At 40.7% G+C, this 23,189-nt stretch overlaps 1 protein-coding gene across 1 annotated transcript in view; it reads right to left on the bottom strand.

The window, feature by feature from the left end:
- LOC134354991 (dihydropyrimidine dehydrogenase [NADP(+)]-like) overlaps window positions 1–23,189 on the bottom strand; it is a 921,558-nt gene that overhangs the window by 47,459 nt on the left and 850,910 nt on the right. Inside the window, exon 21 of the mRNA XM_063064591.1 lies at window positions 2,191–2,334. Within this exon, the coding sequence (XP_062920661.1) occupies window positions 2,191–2,334 (144 nt within the window). The remainder of the gene's footprint in view (window positions 1–2,190; window positions 2,335–23,189) is intronic.

The raw sequence follows: 23,189 nt of genomic DNA, 5'->3' as shown, positions 1-23,189 counted from the left end.
CCTGAGAGAGAAAGTTCTTCCTGACTGTCTAGCTAAATGGCCAACCCTTTATTCCAGGTTCACAAGAGATTAGGTGGAGCTTTTTCTTGCTGGGGCCATGAAATCAGCCGAGAGGAATACAGTTTTATTCTGAAACTGTGTCCATTAGTTTTTGGTTCTCTTACTAGGGAGACAACACCCTTTCTGTGTCCACCCTGCCAAGCACACTCAGGACCTCAGCTTTCTCAGTAAGTTCACCACCTTTTCTTCTAAACTGCTATTGCTCTGTGTGAATTCACCGGTGAGTAGTAGACATGAAGCAGACTCTATTCAACAAAATATCACAAATAAACTGACAGCCTTTGGAGTCACAAGAGAGGCAGAGGGAGGGAGAAACCCAAAAATCCCTCTAACACTGCAATGGGCAAGAACACAACTTCCTTATCTGTTGCAAATAAGGCAACTAGTTTATTCTTAGTGTAAACTGAGTACATCTCCAAATCATCTCTTCATGATTGATTGATTTCATGGCCTCAGCAAGAAAGAAGCTCCACCTAAACTCTTGTGAACTTGGAATAACAAAGATAAAAGCCAAAATTCCTACTCCAGTTCTCCTGCCAATGCATTTGTAATACATATGAGTATAGGGCAGGGGTTCCCAACTATTTTATGCCCTGGAGCCTTACCATTAACTGAGAGCTAATTGAGGTTGGGAACCCCTGGTGTAGCGTAAAGAACAGAGTGAAAAAGCCGATTGTTATTGACTGCCAAGCCTGACCCTGTTGATCCCCGTCTATCTGCACATTCAAAGAACAGCCCCTTAATCTGAACAAACTGGTGCAATTGTACACTACCATTATAGAGAGCATCCTGTCTGGTTTGGTGCAGCATCTTCTCACAATATACAAAAACTACAACAAACCATCATTGGCTGCAGTCTACCATCACTGCAGGACTTATGTCCAGGACAAAGAAGCAGGCAGGAAAAATCACTGCAAACACTTACCCACCCTACAAACTGCCTTTTCTGAAAGCTCCCTTCTGGAAAGCATTATAGAGCTATTCAAACAAAAACTCCACACCATCTTAAATGTTTCTTTCCCCAGTTAATCTGATCAACCATTCTAGTTAGTTGTCCCCCACCTCCCTTTATCTATTACCCCTTCACTACACTGCAATGTGATCACATAAATCACTTTTTATAATGCTGTTTACATGGTAAATACATGCTGATATTTATGCATTTATGCACATTTCATTCCATATCTGCTCTTACAGCTTTATTTTTATCTAATTCTTTATTCTGAAAAATTGATGTTGCTCCAACACCCCACAGCAAATTCTAATACCGTACATGTAAATGTATATAACAAGAAAAATTGATCCTGATCCTGATGCTTAACCAAGACACCAGATGTCTCCCTTAAGAGCTGCCGTAAAGCCTGTAGAGTTCAGTGCCTACCTGAATACCTCCGTCCCTTCCAGCTTTGGCTGAGCTGAAATGCAAAACCAATTGACAATTTCCTCTCTTTTCATCTCACATTCTTCACGGTTATTTTGTCTGCCCTCCCCTAATCCCACATGCTCTCTTGCACCCCTTCTCAATCCACCAGTTTAGTGCCTGCTCCATCCCAAGTCAGTGGGGACACCAGGATTTAGGTAAAGAATGCTGATTAGCATGGGAACATTTTGTGCCTTGTCCTCCTCAATTGTGGAAAAACTTTGCTTAGTTCAACACACACACACAAAATGTGTGGCTTAAGATTTCAAACATCTGCAGAATTCAGCCACCTATGTTTGTAGCAATATTGGCAATTATACATCTTCAGCCACTTGACTCCATATTCTGATACACTTCGAAACTCATCCACCTGATTCCCCTCTTTTAAACTCCTCTTTAACATTCATCTTGCGGCTTTTCCATTAAATCTCAAATCTTTGGCTTGTACTTTGTTTTCTTCGCACCCCAGTTTGTTTCTGAATCACTCTGGAGTGCCTTTCTTAACTAGCAGGTCTCTGTTATTTCTGTTGAACTATCTGTCTCAGCAATAACAAAACAATAATAATTATATGGATGGGTGTGTCTGGAGGGCTATGTTCCTTGTGCTGGTCGATGGGACAAAGCAGAATAACAGTTCGGCATTGACTAGGTGGCCAATGAGCCTTTTTCTATGTTGTAGTTCTTGATGACTTTATAACTCTGTTCATTACCTGGACCCTTGGAATGGGTTTCTTGATGGTGTATAAGTCTCCATCACTCTCCTGCACCACTTCATTCAATTCTGTCTGCTTGAGCTTTTGTTCAGCTATAATTTTCTTACGCTGTTCCAGGTAAGGGCCAAAGTTGGGCAAATGCTGAAACAAAGCATTTGGAAGAAAAACATAATAGAATTAGAGTATTTTCTATAACTTCCCCTGCACATTTTGTCTTGACAAGTGAGTGCATAATATTAAGCGTATAGATTAATAGAAATTCTAAAGAACATATTTTGATTTCCTATTGTACTTTATAAAAGTACCAACAGAGTATAAACATACGAGATTCTGTAAATGCTGGAAATTCAGAGGAACGCTCAACAGGTCAGGCAGCATCTATGGAGAGGAATAAACAGTCCATGTTTTAGGTTGCGACCCTTCATTAAGACTAGAAACGAAGGGGGAAGATGCTAGAATAGAAGGTATTATTAACGTACACTATAAAGGTAGATATGCTGGTGTAAGTTTCATTCCTGGTTAGGGATGAGCTTGGAACCCTAAATAATTAAACACTTTTTTCCCTAAGATGATATTGAATGGATATTACAACTGGCTGTGTAATGTAGAGAAATGAAACTGTGTAATATGTTGTAGAAATCAACCCCAGATATATTGATACACAGTTACTAAATCTACCAAATTTAATTTTTTTCACATGATGGCAGTGTTCTGATACTTCTGTTTGCATTACTCAGTCAAATTTTCCATTATTCTTTGAATGCACTTCTGATGTGGGAAGCTTCTGAGAAGGCTCTCCATAAACAGTTCTTGAGATCTTTAAATACTAATGAGATAGCTAAATTTTTATTCATTCTTCTGAATATGGATATCGCCAGCCACACCAATCAATATACGAACATAAGAAATAGGAGCAGGAGTAGGCTATTTGGTCTGTCAAACCTGCTCCGCCTTCAATAAGATCATGGCTGATCTGGCCATGAACTCATCTCCACCTACCAACCTTTTCTCCACCACCCTTAATTCCCCAACTATGCAAAAATCTGATAAATATATTTAAATATCTGCTCTGGAGGAGATAATGGTAAGCCACTGTTTTAGTGCTGGAGCTGCACTGGTTAAATTTTTATTTATTTATACAGAGACAAGGCACAGACCAAGGCCCTTCCAGCCCAATGAGTCACACAACCTAGCGACCTTAGCCTAATCACAGGACAATTTACAATGACCAATTAATCTACCAACCAGTACGCCCTTGGAACGTGGGAGAAAACCAGAGCAACCAGAGGCAGCCCATGTACTTATGGGAAGGGGGAAAGATGTACAAACAATTTACACAATGCGTCGGAACTCAACTCTGAACTCGGGAATGCCATGAGCTGTAACACCATTGCATGAATCATTATGCTATCGTGGTGCCTCTTTTAGGTGTTGCTGTTGAAGAGTCACTTTCAAGGACTCTACAACCCACCTTTACAGTACTATTTATTTATTTTTTATTTGCTTTTTTTGTATGTGCAAAAGAAGATAGACTGTCTTCTGTAAGTGTTCGTCAGTGTTTGTGTGTACTTTTTCATTGATTCTATTGTATGTTTTGTGTTGATTCTATTGTTCTACTGTGAATGCCTGCAAGAAAATGAAACTCATATGCGTATTTAATAATAAATTTACTTTGAACTTTGAATTTTGAGAGGGGATTCCAGGATTTGGAACCAGCAGAGATGAAAGACTGGTGATATATTTTTAAAGCAGGATGATGTGCAGCTTGGAAGATGGGTGATGTACAATGTGTTGCAATCTTCGAGGCTCTTCTTTGTCCTCAAGATTCTTGAGAATTGTTGGAACTGCACCCATCCAGGTAAATGGAGAGTGTTCCACAGATTTGCTGATAAAATCTATTTCCTCTACTTGTCAATTCAATAGCACAGTGGCAAGAGGGTGAAATTCATCTTAGGTCACGAGGCGCTAAATTATCAGATGCTAGTTGGATTTGCATCTACAAAAATGGTTCCACTATGATGCGTGTATAGCCGGACTTGTGATCTTGGGCATCATTTTATTTCCCTGCCTATCTTTCTCTCTTTGTCAGCTATTTTATAACTCTTAATAAACAAACATTATAAGCATAAACCTCAAAACTCAACACATGCAAACATTCAAAACTTAAGATAAATGGAACTCTCTCTACATTAATCTATTAAATAATCAGATTGGTCATGTTTCTGTAATCTGTATTCTTTGCACTTTTAACATAAAATTAAGATTATAAAAGCCAAATTAGGGGTATGCAACATGCTAGGAATAGAGCTAGGATTTTATACACACATGCTCCTGTAAATCTGTAACAAAAGCAGAAAAATTTGGAAATCTCAACAGCTGAGGACGCACATGTGCAGAGAGAAACTCTGCTTTGCTCCCCATATACTTTGTCCTGTTGTTCATTTCCAGCGTATTCAGTTTTTTTGATTATTAATGCTGCAAGTCCGATTCACTGATTTCTTGGCAGACGGCATAAATGGAAGGCGGAAAAGCTGCGTGGTCTCGGTCTAGTGAGGACCGGACCTCAAGCTGCGGTGCCGTCTGTTTACAGGACAGAAGCATTACAGTTGGTGTGCTCCACCAAAGAGCTGGGGGCATTGTGGCATGGTGTCTGAGCTGGAGTCGGTGCTGCATCCAAGTGCTCACTTAGCAGAAGACAAGGCATATTGTGTTCTACTGCACCCTGCAGCAACATTCATGGAGTCAAGGTCTTGGACTATATTTTAATGTGATTGTATTTTACTGATACCTTAGACGTGATTGCTGTCTTATATGCACTATATGTGCCTTGTGCTGTGTATTACTGTTGGTACTGTGTTTTATACCTTGGCCCCAGAGTAACACTGTTTCATTTGGTTGTATTCATAAGTATTTGTGTATGGTTGAATGACAATTAAACAAATTTGAATGTGACGAAGCAAAAGTCAGAGACATAAAAGGCTGCAGATGCTGGAATCTGAAGCAACATGCAAAGCGCTGGAAGAACTCGGTGGCTCAGGCAGTATCTGTGCAGGGAAATGAGCAGTTGACATTTCATATTGAGACCAGTCAGGTGAAGGATCTTGATCTGCAGCGGATGACCCACTGAGTTCCTCTAGCACTTAATCTGTTGCTCCAGCCAAGGTCTGAACTACTTGTGCCCAGCGTGGTTGTCAATTTCACCGAAAATGTCACCCAGAATCAAAAACTAACAAATCGTTCGAGGTCCAAAACCAGAAACATCCCTTCTTGTAGAGCAATAAGACCGGTTGTGCATTAGACCACATGTATGCCTAATAGAGACACATTAAACCACCTAAGTATAATTGGAATTCAAGAAATGTGTTTATTCTAAAGCCACGCACAGGGCTTTAGCAGAACTTTTATTACTGCCAACAGTTTTTTTTTCCCAACAGAGCAATTTTGGTTGCTGCCCACTGAGACAAAAAGGTTTAGGAATTAGAAAATTATGCACATTACACAACTTTTTTTTCTCTTGTTGTTCACTTAGAACGATCAAAGCAGTTTTTGTGACAGATGCACACATTCAGACAGCATAAGTTATTTTAGCCATGCTTTTCCCTTGGGGAACATCACTAATGTATGTGGTCCCAATAGAAGTGCTAAATCCACCCCATCTGCAGATAATGGGCACTTTCAGTTGCAACCTCTCTCCATCTTCTGAAAGGTATTAGGCTTTAGTTAGAGGCTGACAACATAATGAATCATCTGATGCACCAGAGCAGTCCTGAATTAGGAAAGCTTTTACAACAATCACAGGACAAAAAAAAATCCTCTCTATTGTAATTGATTTGCAATCAGCTTTTAGCTAATTGAAATGCTCATAAGTTAAAATATCATACTGATGCAACATTAAAGAACTATAATATGACTGCCAAGGACAGTAAAAGTCAAAGGCTTTGATATTAATCATACATTTCAATTTTTCAAAATTATTTGCACACTTAGTTCAAGATGCAAAAAGCTTTTTTTTTCCAGAATGGATACAACTAGTTGTCAGCAAAATTAGTGGATCACTTTAAAAACTCCTATTGCAACAGAGTACAGAAAAACGGTACAAAACTTCAAAGCATTTTCACTTTCTATCTGTTCACTGTTAGATTCCGTTTTTGAATATTAATTACAATTGTACTATTATACTATTAACATAATGACAACAATATACCTGTGCCTTTTCTATCACTTAAGAACTAACTCTTTAAACAGAGCTATGGAACCAAAAAACCTGGTTATTCAAAATTGTGCTGGACTGTATCATGGTAGAATCACATTTGATGAGCTAAGTGACACTTACTCGCACCTGACATTAATATTCTTAATTACATTTATATTTTTAGCTTTGGGGAATCAAAGCGTATCGTAAATAGTTATAAATAGTAGCTGCAATAAACAACCCACCCCCAACCGCACACGCAGAAAGGTCTCCAAACCCAGGACGGCCCACCTCCGGACCTCTGACCTCCATGCCATGGTCACAGACACACCAGCCTCAGGACTTCAACCTCTGGACTCACCATCTTCTGGTGTTCAACCTCAGGACTCACTGATCGCCGACCTTAGGACCTGCCAAATGATCTTGGCCCACTAATACTGGAACTCCCACTGACCTCAAGCCTCCAACCCCAGGACTCAATGACTCTCATTCTTAGGGGCCCAAAAGGTCTCGAACGTCCATCTCAGGGATCGTGGGCCTGCAACCTCGGAGTACTCTGACTTGAATTCTGACCTTCAGTTCCTTCCTCTTATGCTTTGTTTGCCACCCCTGAGTTTTCGCTTCCCTCCTCCCTGCCCCTAACCCTAACCAGACCCCTAACTTCCCCAATCAGTGCAATATAACAATTCTTTTCACCGGCTCTCATTTGAAATGACGTGCATTGCTTGCACGTCATCAATGGCTCCACTTAGTCATTCAGAGTGGCACGCCAGAATCATGTTTAAGATCTTCGAGTCAGACACTGCAAAAATCATTGACATGATAGATTTCCTACTGAAGTCAAAAATGTACCATGCTGCCTGGCTTCGGACCGTATTGCTCCTTACAGCATGGGCCTGGACACACTATTCTTTGGAAGTTGACACTGATTATGCAGAGGTGATTCAGTGCAGTGTACTGCAGCTCAGCACCTCTCCAGTGTAAGAGGGTAGGGCATGTATAAAATGGCTCCAGCAACCAGAGGCTGCCACCTTCATACAATACGAGAAACAGAATTGTCAGGTTGCTTAATACTGTTGCAATAAATGATGCTTCAGAAGAGTAACCCACAGAAGTGACTAGGATTAACAATTTAATTCTCCTAGTTTATCCCTAATTAAAAATCACAGAAACAGGTAATCCAGTCATTACTGTACTGCTCTGTATGCTAATTGACTGCTGAAAGTCTGTCTGCTCCCAGCCCCTGGGCTAATCTCTTGGCCACTGCTACTGCGTCCACAGCACCTGTGCAAGGAGCAGCCCCTGGCTCTCGAGGGGATTGTTCGGCTTCAGCTGGAGGAACCCGAACCCCTGCACCGGTACTGCCATTAGGGTTTTCTGTCTGTCGCTGCCTGTGATACTCACATTCTCTGGGCCAAGCGTTTAGCCTGGGGCCTGAGTGCCGTCTCATCAGGCAGCAGATACAACAGCTTCAGAACATGTAGCACCAGGCTCAAGGGTAGCTTCTATCCTGTTGTTATAAGATATCTTATACAGTAAGATGAGTTCTTCACCTCTCCCTCTACCTCATCATCACTCTTCTACTTCATTCATCTACCTGTGCTGCACTTCCTTTGTAACTCTACCACTGAATACGGCATTCTAGTTATTTTCAGTTCTCATAACTTGATACACTTATGTATGGAATGACCAGTCTGGATGGCATGCAAACCAAAAGATTTTCACTGTATTTGGGTGGATGTGACAATGATAAACTAATTGATGCTGAGATGCATCCTAAGATGTGATGGGACACATCATCAGTGATATAACCCGGGGTCATCGGGTGTTTTGGGCCTTTCAACAACAGACACCCTTACCCAGGTGACCCAGCCAGGATTGACCAGGCCCCGGCCTGTACTCCAGCAGTATTGGTCCAGCGGTGACACCTCTTGGTCCATAACTATCTGGAGGCTTGCTCAGAAATGCTCCATGATAGTTCTGATGGCTCGTTGCACCCCCATAATGCCAAGGAGGAAGCAAGTTCAACAGAGCGAGTAGCGAGCAAAACTTCTACACCCCACCTCTATAGGCTCAGATCTTGCCCCTCACCCTCGCCTCTGGCACTGCTGTACTAGTTCCAGGTATGTGGCCTTCTTATCCTTGATCACCTCATCAATCTGATCTTCCCCAGGCACTGCCAGTTCTACCATGACCACCTGATCATTAATATTCAAAGACATGTTGAAATAGTTTAAATGGATTTAAGTTAAAAATTAATCAATCAATAAAATTTAGAAAAAAAAAGATAAATTTGGACAATATAAAAAATTAATTTTAATAATTATATCAGCTTACTTTTTAATAAACAATGGTAATCCTATTCAAACAAAGGAAGGTGGTTTTTGTACCAACCTTTAGAGAGTACTTCATGTCTATAAAGCATATCAGAATTCACTAAGGTCATGAAAGGTTTTGCTTTAAAGCTACATACGTAGTGCCAACATCACAGCAAATCAGAGTGCAAGTGATTGGATAATCCTCACCTCATCAAGATTGGTGAGTTGTCTTCTTTATCTTCTTCTGGTTAAGTTTAATGGTGGCTGGCAGACCAAAGTAAGGTGCATTACTGCCACCTGCTGAGCTGGAAAGTGGACCAAACAGATAGGAGGTACACCCACTTTAATCCCCACCCAAAAGAACAACTAAAATAATATCAAAAACTCTAATGCTTTTCAGAAAGTCAAATTTGCACATATATATATTACAAAGACAATGATATCCGAACAAACTTTCCATGTTAAACTGTGTCTGTCACAAAGATCTCAATTTAGCAATTAGAAGTTTCCTTTGCACCTCATAGTATCTGCATTCAAACAAAATATGCTGCACTGTTTCTTGACAAGTACAATCCCTATTAATGCTGTATCATGCATATCAGTTCTAAACAAGGAATTATTCCACCTATTATGTCCAATATGTAAACGTGTAAGAAAAGCTTCTTTCCTTCTGTTATACCCATCTTCCATCCTCTGAATTTTATATAAATGCTGTACTTTCTTTTCCTTATCGCAACTTTGTTGTCACTGTAATCAAATGAACTTTATAATAATGGCTTTCACCTCCCTTTTATGCAAAGCCACCATCCTTGATCTTTAGTGATTGCTTGGCTAGAATATCTGCCATTTCCCAACAAGAGCAGGGACCCATAAGAAACCCATAAGAAACTGAGTATACGCCTTAACAACTACAGCTTCAACAGATGTTGTCCAGTCTTTAGAAGAATGTCTGGCCTACAATTTGAAGTACCTGCTTTCATAGATGACAAAACCGAAAATGATCAGAGCATAGAAGTACATAATCAGGTTGTACTTTTGCATTCCAAGGCTAAAATGACAGCAACATCTCAGATGTGAATACTGATACTTTGTCTGATAATCTTATCTTCATAGTCATCTGAAACTTTGGTACATAAACAGAAACAACTGAATAACTTGCCAATGGATCATTTGAACCATCTGTAAAGATATGTAAGAAACCATAATATCTGCCTTGCATGTATTGCTAAACTACTTTTACCACTGATATGTAATCAATCTTCATCTTGATCTTTTATTGAAGGCTTAAATCAACCACATGCAAAGGGAAAAAACATGGAAGAGTGACAGAAAAGGTTACATTGGGACCATATTCCATGTTAAACAACCCAAGATTTTGTACCCATTCATTTCCCATCCACTCAAAACTAAAACCTTATGAATTAAGTGCTCCAAACACTACTAATATTGCCAATTTCGGATGACCAATTTTATGCCCTCTTACGTTGATCATTAAACCATTACCAACAGTAACATGTATAGATATAAAGGTAACTCAATCATTTCTACCAGTAATAGCAACACTGGGGATGATTTAATAGCGCCACAGCATAATTTCAATGTTCGAGCTTGAACTTTACCTGGAGGCTTAAGGCTGCTGGTAAGACCGACCCATAAGCAACACATTCATAATCAAAGACAGATCTGATTAAAGAGCAGCTGTAAGTGCAATGCTGTTAAAGCTCAGGGCGTTCTGGGGTTTGAAGTTCAATTCCGGTGCTGCTTTGTAAGGAGTCTCTGTACATCTTTCCTGTGGAATGCATGGGCTATCTCCAGGTCCTCTGGTTTCCTCCTACAGTCCAAAGATGTACCGGATAGGTTAATTGGTCATTGTTGTCTCATGAATACAGTGCCTATAAAAAGTATTCACCACCCCGATGGAAGTTTTCATGTTTTATTGCTTTACAACATTGAATCATAGTGGATTTAATTTGTACAGCCCGAAACTTTGTACTTTTTTCCATAGATGCTGCCTGCTCTGCTGAGTTCCTCCAGCATTTTGTGTATGTTGCTTGGATTTCCAGCATCTGCAGATATTCTCTTGTTTGTAATTAACTGAGTTGATTTTATACGCATAGGTTGTATATTTGGATTCCTCACTCACTTCAGGTTATTAAAGAAAGCATTTTCCTTTTATTTGAGAAATTTTGTTCCCTCCCATTTTTAGCCTTTGTTTATGAAGTAAACTGGTTTTTATTTTTGCATTGGGGCATATGGCTGCTTATCTACAATGCATTGATTGTTCCTGCATTTTTTTCCAATAAATAATGCAAGGTATTTTTTGAAAATGCTAAATAAATTAAACAGAAGAGCTTATACAGAAAATGTTTCAAAATCTCGAGACACTGAAAGAGTTTGAATTCTTTCATCCTTTTATTCTGTCAAAGGCAGAGCCACAGTTATTTGAAGGTTAAATATCCGGGAAGAAGTTAGGAAATATATTAAAAGAGTATTTGAATTAAAGATAGTCACAGTATGGGATAATTAAGTCTTTCTCTTCATCCTCTCATGAGGAAAAACTCTACAAACAACAATGATTAATGGGGCAGTTAATTGGCACTAATTGTTATTAGGTTCAGTTGCTTGGCTACTCCTGGAAATGACTCCACTTTTAATTGTTACCATAGTAATGGAACTTCTGAACGTTGCTTTACTGGCGACTTTGGTAGCCTTGTGCCTGGCAAAGCTGCATTGTAGATTTATAATGCATCTATTCTTGCATGCCATTTTTATTTTGCATTTCTTTGATCTTTTTAGCTATCAATTAATGGTATAAATAATCTAAGTAAAATACTGTCAGTTCATTGGGGATAAGTAAAGTTAATTTGTTTTGATTATGTAAAGGGTACAATCTATGCCTGCTATGCCTTGATTAGGATATATCGAAGAAATTTTATGACCCTTCTCTACTGCCATGGAGTCACAGAGAGAAAGAAGGAAACAGACCTTTCAGCCCATCGATTGGCATTGATCTTCCATTTATACTAATTCTACATCCTACATTCTACATTAATCCCATTTTTGATTCTCTCATGATTCCCACTCTCTCTCTCTCTTTTCCATCTCTCTCTTTCTCTCTCTCCCTCTCTCTCTTCAGTGATGAAACTGTTAAAGTCAAGTTATCATTTCATAGGAAATTGGTAGGAAATTGGATGAAATAGGTGAATCCAGAGGGTTTGTGTTGGGATTAATAATTTATAACTGGAAATTACATTCAGCATATCCAGCCCAGCGACAAACAGAAAGTCTCCCTTCCTTTCTCTGATTGGATCTTTCTATGAGTCCTTAATTTTTTTTCTCATTCTGACCTGCAGTCTTTCATTTGACTCAGCTGTAATGAAATTCCCATGAAAAGTCTCGTAAAAAGACCCAGTGAAACATTTTAGATGGTTGAGTGATGTCACAACAACAACCTCGCATTCACTGTCAGAAAACCAAGGACTTGATTGTGGACTTTACGAAGAAGTCTGGAGAACACACACCAGTCGTCTTTGAGTGTTCAGTGGTGCAAAGAGCGAGCAACTTCAAGTTTCTGGGTGCTAACATCTCGGAGGATCTATCCTGGGTTCAACACATTGATGTAATTACAATGAAACAGACCAGCAGCTCTACCTCATTTGGATTTTGAGGCAATTTGGTATATCATCAAAGACTCATGATAATTTCTGCAAATACACAGTGGAGAGCATTCTAACTGGTTGCATCACTCTCTGATATGAAGGCTCCAATGCACAGGATCACAAGAGGCTGCAGAGGGCTCTAAACTTAGTCAGCTCTATCATCGGCACAACACTCACTGTTATCAGGAACATCCACAAGAGGCAGTACCTCAAGATGGCATTCCTTAGAAATGATCCCCATCATCCCGGATATGCCCTCTTCATATGAGGCTGAATTCGGGTCACCTACCTACAGGAAAGGTATCAATAAGCTTGAAACATTGCAGCGAAAATTCACAAGGATGTTGCTGGGACTTCATTCTTTGGGTTTTTTTTCTTCTGTTTTGTGGATGTATGTGAAGAGTATGGATTTCAAACTGTATACTGTATACATTCTCTGATTTTAAATTGAACCTTTGAACTTGAGGACCTGAGTTATAGGGAAAGGTTGAATAGGTTAGGACGTTATTTCCCAGAGCACAGGATAATGAGTGAAGATCTTATAGAGGTATATAAAATTATGAGGGTTATAGATAGGGTAAATAATACAGGGTTTATCTCCTGAAGTTGGGTGAGATGGGAACTAGGTTTACGGTGAAAGGTGAAATATTTAAGGGGAAAATTTGAGGGGCAATTTCTACATTCAGGGGGTAGCGTGAGTGTGGAATGAGCTGCAACAGTTAAGATAAATTTGGATAGGTACACAGATATAAGGGATTTGGAGGGCTATGATCCAAGTGTGGGTAGATGGAACTAGGCAGAGAAATAGGCTAGCATGCAGTAGATGGGCCAAAGGACCTGCTTCTGTGCTGTGGTACTCGATGCTCTGTGACCACTGAGGAGGAGGTCATTGAGACTAAAGGCTCACACAGTGTTTTAAGAGCAGTTCCTTTCCCTCCACCGTAAAATTCTTGAATGGTCCATGAATCCATGAACACTAAATGGTTATTTTTCTTTTGCATTATTTATTTAGTTTTGTAATTTATGGTAATTTTTATATCTTGTACTGCACTGTTCCATGAAACAACAAATTTCACAATATATGTCAGTGATAAACCTAATTCTGAATTTGAATTTGATTCTGAGTCAATTGCACCTCTTCCTCTGCATTCATTATCCAAACTGTACATTTCTAATCCCTTTTCTTCCAAAAAATGTCCATCTGTTAGTCTAGATTGTATCGTTGTGAGGTTCAGCCTGTCTCAGACTTTCAGATGGTAGTACCACAGTGGACACATAAATTTCAGCCACGAAACTCAACATATATTGCTTATGCCAGATTGAAAGCCCCTCAAAAGCATTCATTTTTAGATAAGTGGAAGTATGAAAAAAAGATGTTAAGTCTTCATGATGTGATGTAACATGATTTTACACATCAAAGAATACCACCAACGGGTGAGTAATTTTTCTCTGTTAAGTTTTCAGTTTAATCATACTCAGATTGATAAAACTTCAACTGTGCTTCTATAAATGGTCATATTTGTGACATGAGATCAGTCCACCATTCAATTCAATTTCATACTTGTTATGTTGATGCACTTATCTTGTGTGATAAGAGCATGTAGCCAAAATCCATTCCATCGCTATAGTTGTATAACAGGCTGCAGACATAACATATTTCCTTTCCTGGGAAACCAGACTTGGGCTGTAAAAGTGGCTGTTTCAGCTTTGCCCACATCCCATCAGCAACATTTATAAGAAGTCAGGGTATCAGAATAACTCCACCGTGGATGGTCCCAAGCCTAGCTGGGAAAGGAGGGTTGGGCATGGGGCTAGCAACCCCATCCCATTAAAAAAAAACTTATAGCTACAGAAACACCAATGGAAGCTCCTCAAATCTCATTCCTGGGAGAAGAAAGATCTTTGATGATGGTCTACACCTGAGGACAACGTAAAAGACTGGCCCAGGACAGAGGACTCTGACAAACTGCTGTCGGTAGCCTATCCCCCAGATGGGGGTGGGGGGAGGGTAGTGATGGGCATAAGAAGTATGGTATCAAAATCGAAAGGTTCACTGAAATTAACATTGTGAGTTTATTAGTTCAAAAATAGCTGAAAAAATTACAGAAAAAGTGGTAGTCCAGCATTACTATTAGCAATGAAAAAAAATCAGCAATTTGTGCAAGGAAATGATTTTCAAATTTATTTGTTGCTGCACAACTTCCTTCTTCGTAAGCATCAAAAATTGCATTTCATTTTTCCCAAGGATTATAAAAGCACGCCTCTGTTATGAATGGATCGAGTTGGAGCTATCCAAGGCTAGCTTTTCATATTGTAAGCACCACTTTGAATGACATGATCTATGATTCTGACTTACCATTGAAACTGCATGACCAGGGAAGGGAGCAATTGACTCCTTATAGGTACTAAATTGTTTCCAGATTTCCCAATTCTTATATTTTACTTCTTGTTCTTAAAGTGGTGGTACGTTCAAACACAGAAGCAGCCTCTCGGGGGCCAACCAAGCACGTTTTTGTCTTTTTTATGATCACAAGACAATGATGGACATGAAGAACTTCAGGTACTGCAGAACTACCCCATCAGTGAGCTGCTTGTTGGAACTTGGTGCAGACCATGTTACTGCCTGCTACAGGAAGGAATTGGAGTTGATGTGCAGTCAAACAGTGAGCGATTGTCTTGGATGCTTCTCTTACGATTGCAAGACCCCATTGGACACTGGTAATGTAAACTGCTGCAAGTCTGTTTCCCTTATATATCGGTGAGACTGCGGGGTGCTGTGTGGTCTCGATTGTAGTGAGGAATAGGCCTCAAGCCGCGTGCCTGCCTGTTGCAGCAGTCAGGATAGGGGACTCTAGAAGTGGTGTAGCACAGTAATCATGCTGGGTTGGGGGCTGGCCCCTCCCATCAGTGCTGCCCTCCAGTGTTCGACTGGTGGAATGACAAGCTGGATTGTGTGTGTGCATGTGTACGTTTATCTGCGCACTCCTGCAGCAAACTACTTATCTTGCCAATAACACCCATGCAGGATACGTCACTCAGAGAATTGGGATATATATTTTTTGTGTGACTGTATTTTAGTTGCTACCTCATATGTGCTATATGTGCCTTGTGCAGCGTATGACTGTTGGTACTTATTTACACCTTAGCTCTGGGGGAACGCTGTCTTGTTTGGCTATATTCATGGGTATTCATGTATATATGGTTGAATGATAATTAAATATGAATTTGTTTCATATTACCTTTTTTCGTAAATTCTTTCTTAAGCCAATTTCCCTCTCTACCTGTTTAATTGTCTTCTGTATTGAGCTGAATTCACCCATATCTCTCTCTCCCTGCAGTTTGTGATTTTTGCTCTATCCTTCAATTTCATGGTCAGTGAGACCAAATATAAAGATAAGCTTTATTTGTCACTTGTACATCGAAACATACAGTGAAATGCATCAGTTGTGTCAAACAAATCAGCGAGCATTGTGCAGAGCAGCTTGGAAGTGTTGCTACGTTTCTAGCACCAACATAGCATGCCAAAAACTCTCAATCCCAAACTATACATCTTTGGAATGTGGGAGGACACTGGAGCATACCAACTCCTTACAGACCGCAGCAGAGATCGAACCCTGATCTTATAGCTGGCACTGTCATAACATTACACTTACTGCTGTACGACAGTGCTGCACCCAATCTTTCCAATCTGTGGATTCAATATTCCCAAGGTCCCAATTTTAACACCATAATGTTACATTTCCAGATAATTGTCACATGAGAATTAAAAACCATAACTTTCAAAAAACTTCATTCTCATCTGGAATTGGTCCAGGGATAGTGGCATATTCTTTGTGTGAGATGTGGGAACTCTGGTAGACCTCCAGCCTCCTTGGTAACTACATCTGAATGAAGTGTACTGAGCTGCTGCTCCTTAAAGACTGTGTTAAGGAACTGGAGCTGCAGCTTGATGAACTTTGGTTCATACAAGACAATGAGGGAGGTGATAGATAGGAACTATAAGGAGGTAGTTGTCCCTAAGATATGGAAGGAAGATAGGTGGGTGACTGTCAAGACAGGGAAAGGGAATAGGAAGCCAGTGAAGAGTACGCCCTGTGGCAATTCGCCTGAATAATAAGAATACCACTTTGGACATTTTTGGGTCGGGAGGAAAAGAACTAACTCGGGGAAGCTGCAATGACCGGGTCTCTGGCACTGAGTCTGGCTCCGTGGCTCAGAAGGGGAAAGAGAGGAGTACAGTAGTGATAGGGGATTCCATAGTTAGAGGAGCAGACTGAAGGTTCTGTGGATGTGAAGGAGATACCCGGATGTTAGGTTGCCTCCCAGGCGCCAAGGTCACGGATATCTTGGACTGGGTCCACAGTGCTCCAAAGATGGAGGGTGCACAGCCAGAAGTGGCGGTAAATATTGGTACCAATGATTTAGGTAGAAAAGGGATGAGGTCCTGAAAAGAGATAAAGGGACTTGGGTAGAAAGCTGAAAAGCAGGACAACAAAGTATTAATCTGGATTGCTGCCTGTGCCAAGTGCCCGTGAGGGTAAGAATAGGATGATTTGGCTGATGAATGTGTGGTTGGGGAATTATTGCAGGGGACAGGGTTTAAGATTTTTGGATCATTAGGATTTCTCTGGGAAATGTATGACCTATACAACAAGGATTGATTACACCTGAAATCAAAGGGCATTAATATCCCTGTACTCAGGCTTGTAAGAGCTTTTGGGGAGGGTTTAAACTAATTTGACAGGGAAGTGGAAATGGAGTGTTAGAACTGAGAATGGGGCAGTTGGTATACAAGTAAGTGCAGTGTGGAGTGAGACTGTGGGGATAGGACAAAATTGCATTCAGTGGAATGAGGTGAAGTGTAATATGGAGCAAAATTGAAAAAGGTGATGAAAACAGAACTGAAGGTGTTATATTTGAATGCACACAGAATACAGAATAAGATAGATGATCCTGTAGTGCAGTTAGAGATTGGCAGGTATGACATTGTGGGCATCATTGAGTCATGGCTGAAAGAAAATCATAGTTAGAAGCTTAACATCCAAGGATATTAATTGTATTGAAAGGACAGGCAGGTAGGCAGAGGGGGTGGGGTGGCTCTGTTGATTAAAAAAATCAAATCTTAGAAAGAGATGACATAAGATCAGAGGATGTAGAATCCTTGCAGTTAAGATGCTGCAAGGACAAAAGTAATCTGATGGGAGTTGTATACAGGCCTCTGAACAGTTGCCAGGATGTGGGCTATGAATTACACAGGAGTTCTATATGGCATGTAAAAAGGGGAATGTTATAATAGTCATGGGGGATTTCAATATGTCTGTAAATTGGGAAAATCAAGTTGGTGCTGGATCTCAAGAGACAGAATTTATAGAATGCCTAGCAGATGTCTTTTTAGAACAGCTTGTGTTAGAGCTCACTATGGAAATTCCAATTCTGTATTGGCTGTCATGTAATGAACTGTATTTGATTAGGGAGCTTAAGGTAACGGAACCCTTAGGAGAAGTGATGATAATATGATAGAATGCACCAGATTCACCTGCTTCACTACCAGATGAACACAATGCCTTCTATACCCACTTTGGAAGGGAGAATATAACTACAGCTGTGAAGATCCCTGCTGCACCCGGTGACCCTGTGATCTCCGTCTTTAAAGAGAGTGGACCGTTGCATGGCGGAAGGCCCTGCAAAGTACCTGGTAGGACTTTGAAAACTTGTGCCAACCAACTGGCGGGAGTATTCAAGGTCAATTTCAACCTCTCACTGTTACGGGCAGAAGTTCCTATTGCTTCAAAAAGGCAACAATTATACCAGTGCCTAAGAATAATGTGAGCTGCCTTAATGACTATTGCCCGGTAGCACTCACATCTACAGTGATGAACTGCTTTGAGAGGTTGGTCATGACTAGACTGAATTTCTGTCTCAGCAAGGACTTGGACCCATTGCAATTTGCCTATCGCCACAACAGGTTAACAGCAGACATAATCTCAATGGCTCTTCACACAGCCTTAGACCACCTAGATAATGCAAACACCTATCTCAGGATGCTGTTCATCAACTGTAGCTCAGCATTTAACACCATTGTTCGCAAAACCCTGATTGATAAGTTATTAAACCTGGCCTCTGTACTTTCCTCTGCAATTGGATTCTTGACTTCCTAACTGGAAGACCACAACCTGTGTGGATTGGTGATAATATCTCCTCCTCGCTGACGATCAACACTGGTGCACCTCAGGGGTTTGTGCTTAGCCCACTGCTCTACTCTCTCTACACCTATGACTGTGTGGCTAGCCATAGCTCAAATACCATCCATTAATTTGCTGTTGGTAGAATCCTAGATGGAGACAAGAGGGCACACAGGAGCGAGATATACCAACTAGTGGAGTGGTGTCACAGCAACAAACTTGCACTCCATGTCAGTAAGACGAAAGAGTTGGTTGTGGACTTCAGAAAGGGTAAGACGAAGGAACACACACCAATCCTCATAGAGGGATCAGAAGTGGAGAGAGTGAGCAGTTTCAAGTTCCTGGGTGTCAAGATCTCTGAGGACCTAACCTGGTCCCAACATATCGATGCAGCTATAAAGAAGGCAAGACAGTGACCATACTTCATTAGGAGTTTGAAGAGATTTAGTATGTCAACAAAAAACACCCAAAAACTTCAATAGATGTACCATGGAGAGTATTCTGACAGGCTGGCTACTGCACAGGACCGAAAGAAGCTATAGAGGGTCATAAATTTACTCAGCTCCATCTTGGGTACCAGCCTACAAGGTACCCAGGATATCTTCAAGGAATGGTGTTTCAGAAAGGCAGCGTCCATTATTAAGGACCCAGCACCCAGGGCATGCCCTTTTCTCATTGTTACCAAAAGCCTGAAGGCACACACTCAGGATTCAGGAACAGCTTCTTCCCCGCTACCATTTTTTTCCTAAATGGACATTGAACCCGTGAACACTACCTCTCTTTTTCAATATATATTATTTCTACTTTTGTACGATTTTTAATCTCCAGTATACATATACTGTAATTTATTTATTTATTGTATATTATGTATCGCATTGAATTGCTGCTGCTCAGTTAACAAATTTCATGACATATGCCAATGATAATAAACATGATTCTGATACAGATTGCAAACGAGAAGCTAATGCCCGATGTATCAGTATAACAGTGGTGAAAAAAGGGAATAGTCAAGAGAGGCATGGAGAGGAGCTGGCCAAAACTGATTGCAAGGAAACACCAGCAGGGATGATGGCAAAGCCACAATGGCTGGAGTTCCTAGGAACAATTTGCAAAGTGCAGTATAGATACATCTCAAAGATGAAGAAGTATTGTAAAAGGAGGATAATGCAACCATGGCTGACAAAGTAAGTCAGAGACAGCATAAAAGCAAAAGAGGGGGCATATAATACAGGAAAAATTGGTGGGAAGGTGGAGGTTTGGGAAGCTTTTGAAAACCAACAGAAGGCAAGGCCAGAAGGAGAGAAAAGATAAAATATGAAGGTAAAGTAGCCAATAAAATAAAAAATACAAAATGTTTTTCTCAGATATATCAAGAGTAAAAGAGAGGTGAGAGTGGATTTCGGACCACTTGAAAATGATGCTAGAGAGGTAGTAATGGGGGAGAAAGAAAAGGCAAAAGAAACTTAATGAGTATTTTGCATCAGTCTTCACTGGGGATGACACTAGCAGTATGCCAGAAATTCAAGAGTGTCATAGGGCAGAAGTGAATGTAGTTGCTATTTCTAAGGAGAAGATGCCTGGGAAGCTGAAAGATCTGTAAGTAGGTAAGTCACCTGGACCAGATGCATCCCAGTCCAGGGTTCTCAGAGGTAACTGAAGAGTTTGTGAAGGCAATAGTAATGATCTTTCAAGAATCACTAGATTCTGGGATGGTTCTAGGGGACCGGAAAATTGAAATGTCACTCCACTCTCTAAGTGAGGGAGGCAGAAAAGGGACATTATAGGCCAGTTAGTCTGACTTCAGTGGTTGGGAAGATGCTGGAGTCCATTATTAACCATATGATTTCAGGATACTTGAAGGCACATGATGAAATAGACCAAGATCAGCATGTTTTCCATAAGGGGAAATCTTGCCTGACAAATCTGTTGGAATTACCTGAGGAAATAACAGGAAGGTAGACAAAGGAGAGACATGGATGTTGTTTATTTGGATTTTCAGAAAGCCTTTGACCAGGTCCCTCACATGAAGCTGCTTAACAAGATAAGAGCACATGCTATTTCAGGAAAGATACTAGCATGGATCAAAGATTGCTAACTGGCAGGAGTGGGAATAAAATGTGTCTTTTTCTGGTTGGCTGCTGGTGACTAGTGGTGCTCTGCAGGTGTCGGTGTTGGGACCACATTAAATGTTAATGATCTGGATGATAGAATTGATAGCTTTGTGGCCAGTTTTGCATAAGATAGATAGATAGGTGGGGGGTCAGATGGTGCTGAGAAAGCAAGGAGTCTGCAGAAGGACTTAGACAGACTAAGAAAATGGGTAAAGAAATGGGAGTTGGAATATAGTGTAGGGAAGTGTATGGTTATATATTTTGGTAGGAATAAAGGCATAGGCTATTTCCTAAATAGAAAGAAAATTCAAAAATCAGAGGTGCAAAGGAAATTGGGAGTCCTCATGTAGGATTCCATAAAGTTTAACTTGCAGGTTCAGTCAGTAGTAAGAGAGATAAGAACAATGTTAGCACTCATTTTGAGAGAACTAGAATATAAAACCAATGGTGTAATGCTGAGGGTAAACAAGGCATTGGTCAGACTGCATTTGGAGTTTTGTGAGCTGTTTTGGGCTCCTTATCTAAGAAGAGATGTGCTGGCATTGGACAGGGTCCTGAGAAAGTTGATGATAATGACTCAGGGAAGGAGAGGGTTAATGTATGAGGAGTGTTTGATGGCTCTGGGCTCGTACTTACTAGAATTTAGAAGTATGACAGGGGATCTTAGAAACATAGAAAACCTACAGCACAATACCGGCCCTTCAGCCCACAAAGCTATGCTGAACATGTCCCTACCTTAGAACTACCTAGGCTTTACCCATAGCCCTCTATTTTTCTAAACTCCATGTAGCCATCCAGGAGTTACTTAAAAGACCCTATCGTTTCCGCCTCCACCACTGCTGCCGGCAGCCCATTCCATGCACTCACTGCTCTCTGTGTAAAAAACTTACCCCTGACATCTCCTCTGTACCTACGTTCAAGCACCTCAAAACTATGCTCTCTCATGCTAGCCATTTCAGCCCTGGGAAAAAGCCTCTGACTATCCACATAATCAATGCCTCTCATTATCTTGAACTCCTCTATCAGGCCACTTCTCATCCTCCGTCGCTCCAAGGAGAAAAGGCTGAGTTCACTCAACCTATTTTCATAAGGCATGCTCCCCAATCCAGGCAACATCCTTGTAAATCTTCTCTGCATCCTTTTTATGGTTTCCAGGTCCTTCCTGTAGTGAGGTAACCAGAACTGGGCATCTTGTTAAAAACTTTTGAATATTGAAGGGTCTAGGTAGAGTGAATGTGGGAAGGATGTTTCCTATAATGGGGGAGTCTAGGACCAGAGGACACAGCCTATGAATAGAAGAATTTTCCTTGAGAATAGAGATAAGGGGGTATTTCTTTAGCCAGAGGATGGTGAATCTGTGGAATTCAATGCCATAGATGTCTGTGGAGACCAAATCATTGGGTATATTTGGAGCAGAGGTTGATAGGTTCTTGAATAGTCAAGGTGTTAAAAGTTATGCAAAGAAGTCAGGAAAATGGGGTTGAGAGGGGTAATGAATCAGTCATGATGGAATGGCAGATCAGACATGAATGTGCCAAATGGTCTAATTTTGCTTTATGTCTTATGGTCTCATGGTCTTAATTCCATCTCTTTATGCTTCCCTTTGATCACTGTCAATCTCAAAGTCTACAAGATGGCTGGTGAATTATCTGACAGTTTGGAGAAACAGGTTTGCTTTTGCTATTACTGATTACAGTGGCATCACACAATGTACAGTCAGCACAGGCCAGATGAGTGAGTTATCTTCTGGCTCTGTCTCATGTGTTGTTTAACTGCTGGTTCAGAGCAGTGCAGCCAGTGTCTGTTCCAAGGGATTCATTAACTTCCATGCTTGCAGCTGATAAATGACCAAGAAAAGGATTAAAAAGATGGAAAGATACCCAACTTTTGATGAACAGAATATAGGAATGTGGAAAGACAAAACTTGTATGCTGGGATGTAGTTCTAAATACCAATGTTAAATTAGCGAAAATGTAAACTTTGTGCATACACTGGATACTGGTAAGATATCATAAGACCATAAGACATAGGAGCAGAATTAGGGCATCTGGCCCATTGAGTCTGCTCCACCATTCAATTATGGCTGATCCTTTTTTCTCCCCCCTCCTCAACCCCAGTTCCTAGCCTTCTCCCCATAACCTTTGATGCCATGTCCAATCAAGAACCTATCAATCTCTGCCTTAAATACACCCAATGACCTGACCTCCACAGCTGCATGTGGCAACAAATTCCACAAATTCACCACCATTGGTTAAAGAAATTTCTCCGCATCTTTGTTTTGAAAGGGTGCCCCTTTATCCTGAGGCTGTGTCCTATTTTTCTAGACTCTCCCACCATGAGAAACATCCTTTCCACATCTACTCTGTTTAGGCCTTTCAACATTTGAAAGGTTTCAATGAGATCCCCCCTCATCCTTCTGAATTCCAGCAAGTACAGACTCAGACCCATCAAACATTCCTCGTATGATAACCCTTTCATTCCTGGAATCATCCTTGCAAACCTCCTCTGGACCCTTTCCAATGCCAGCACATCTC

The sequence above is a fragment of the Mobula hypostoma genome, chromosome 12, assembly GCF_963921235.1.
Source record: "Mobula hypostoma chromosome 12, sMobHyp1.1, whole genome shotgun sequence".
NCBI lineage: Eukaryota > Metazoa > Chordata > Chondrichthyes > Myliobatiformes > Myliobatidae > Mobula > Mobula hypostoma.
This window is presented reverse-complemented; position numbering and strand designations above follow the sequence as displayed.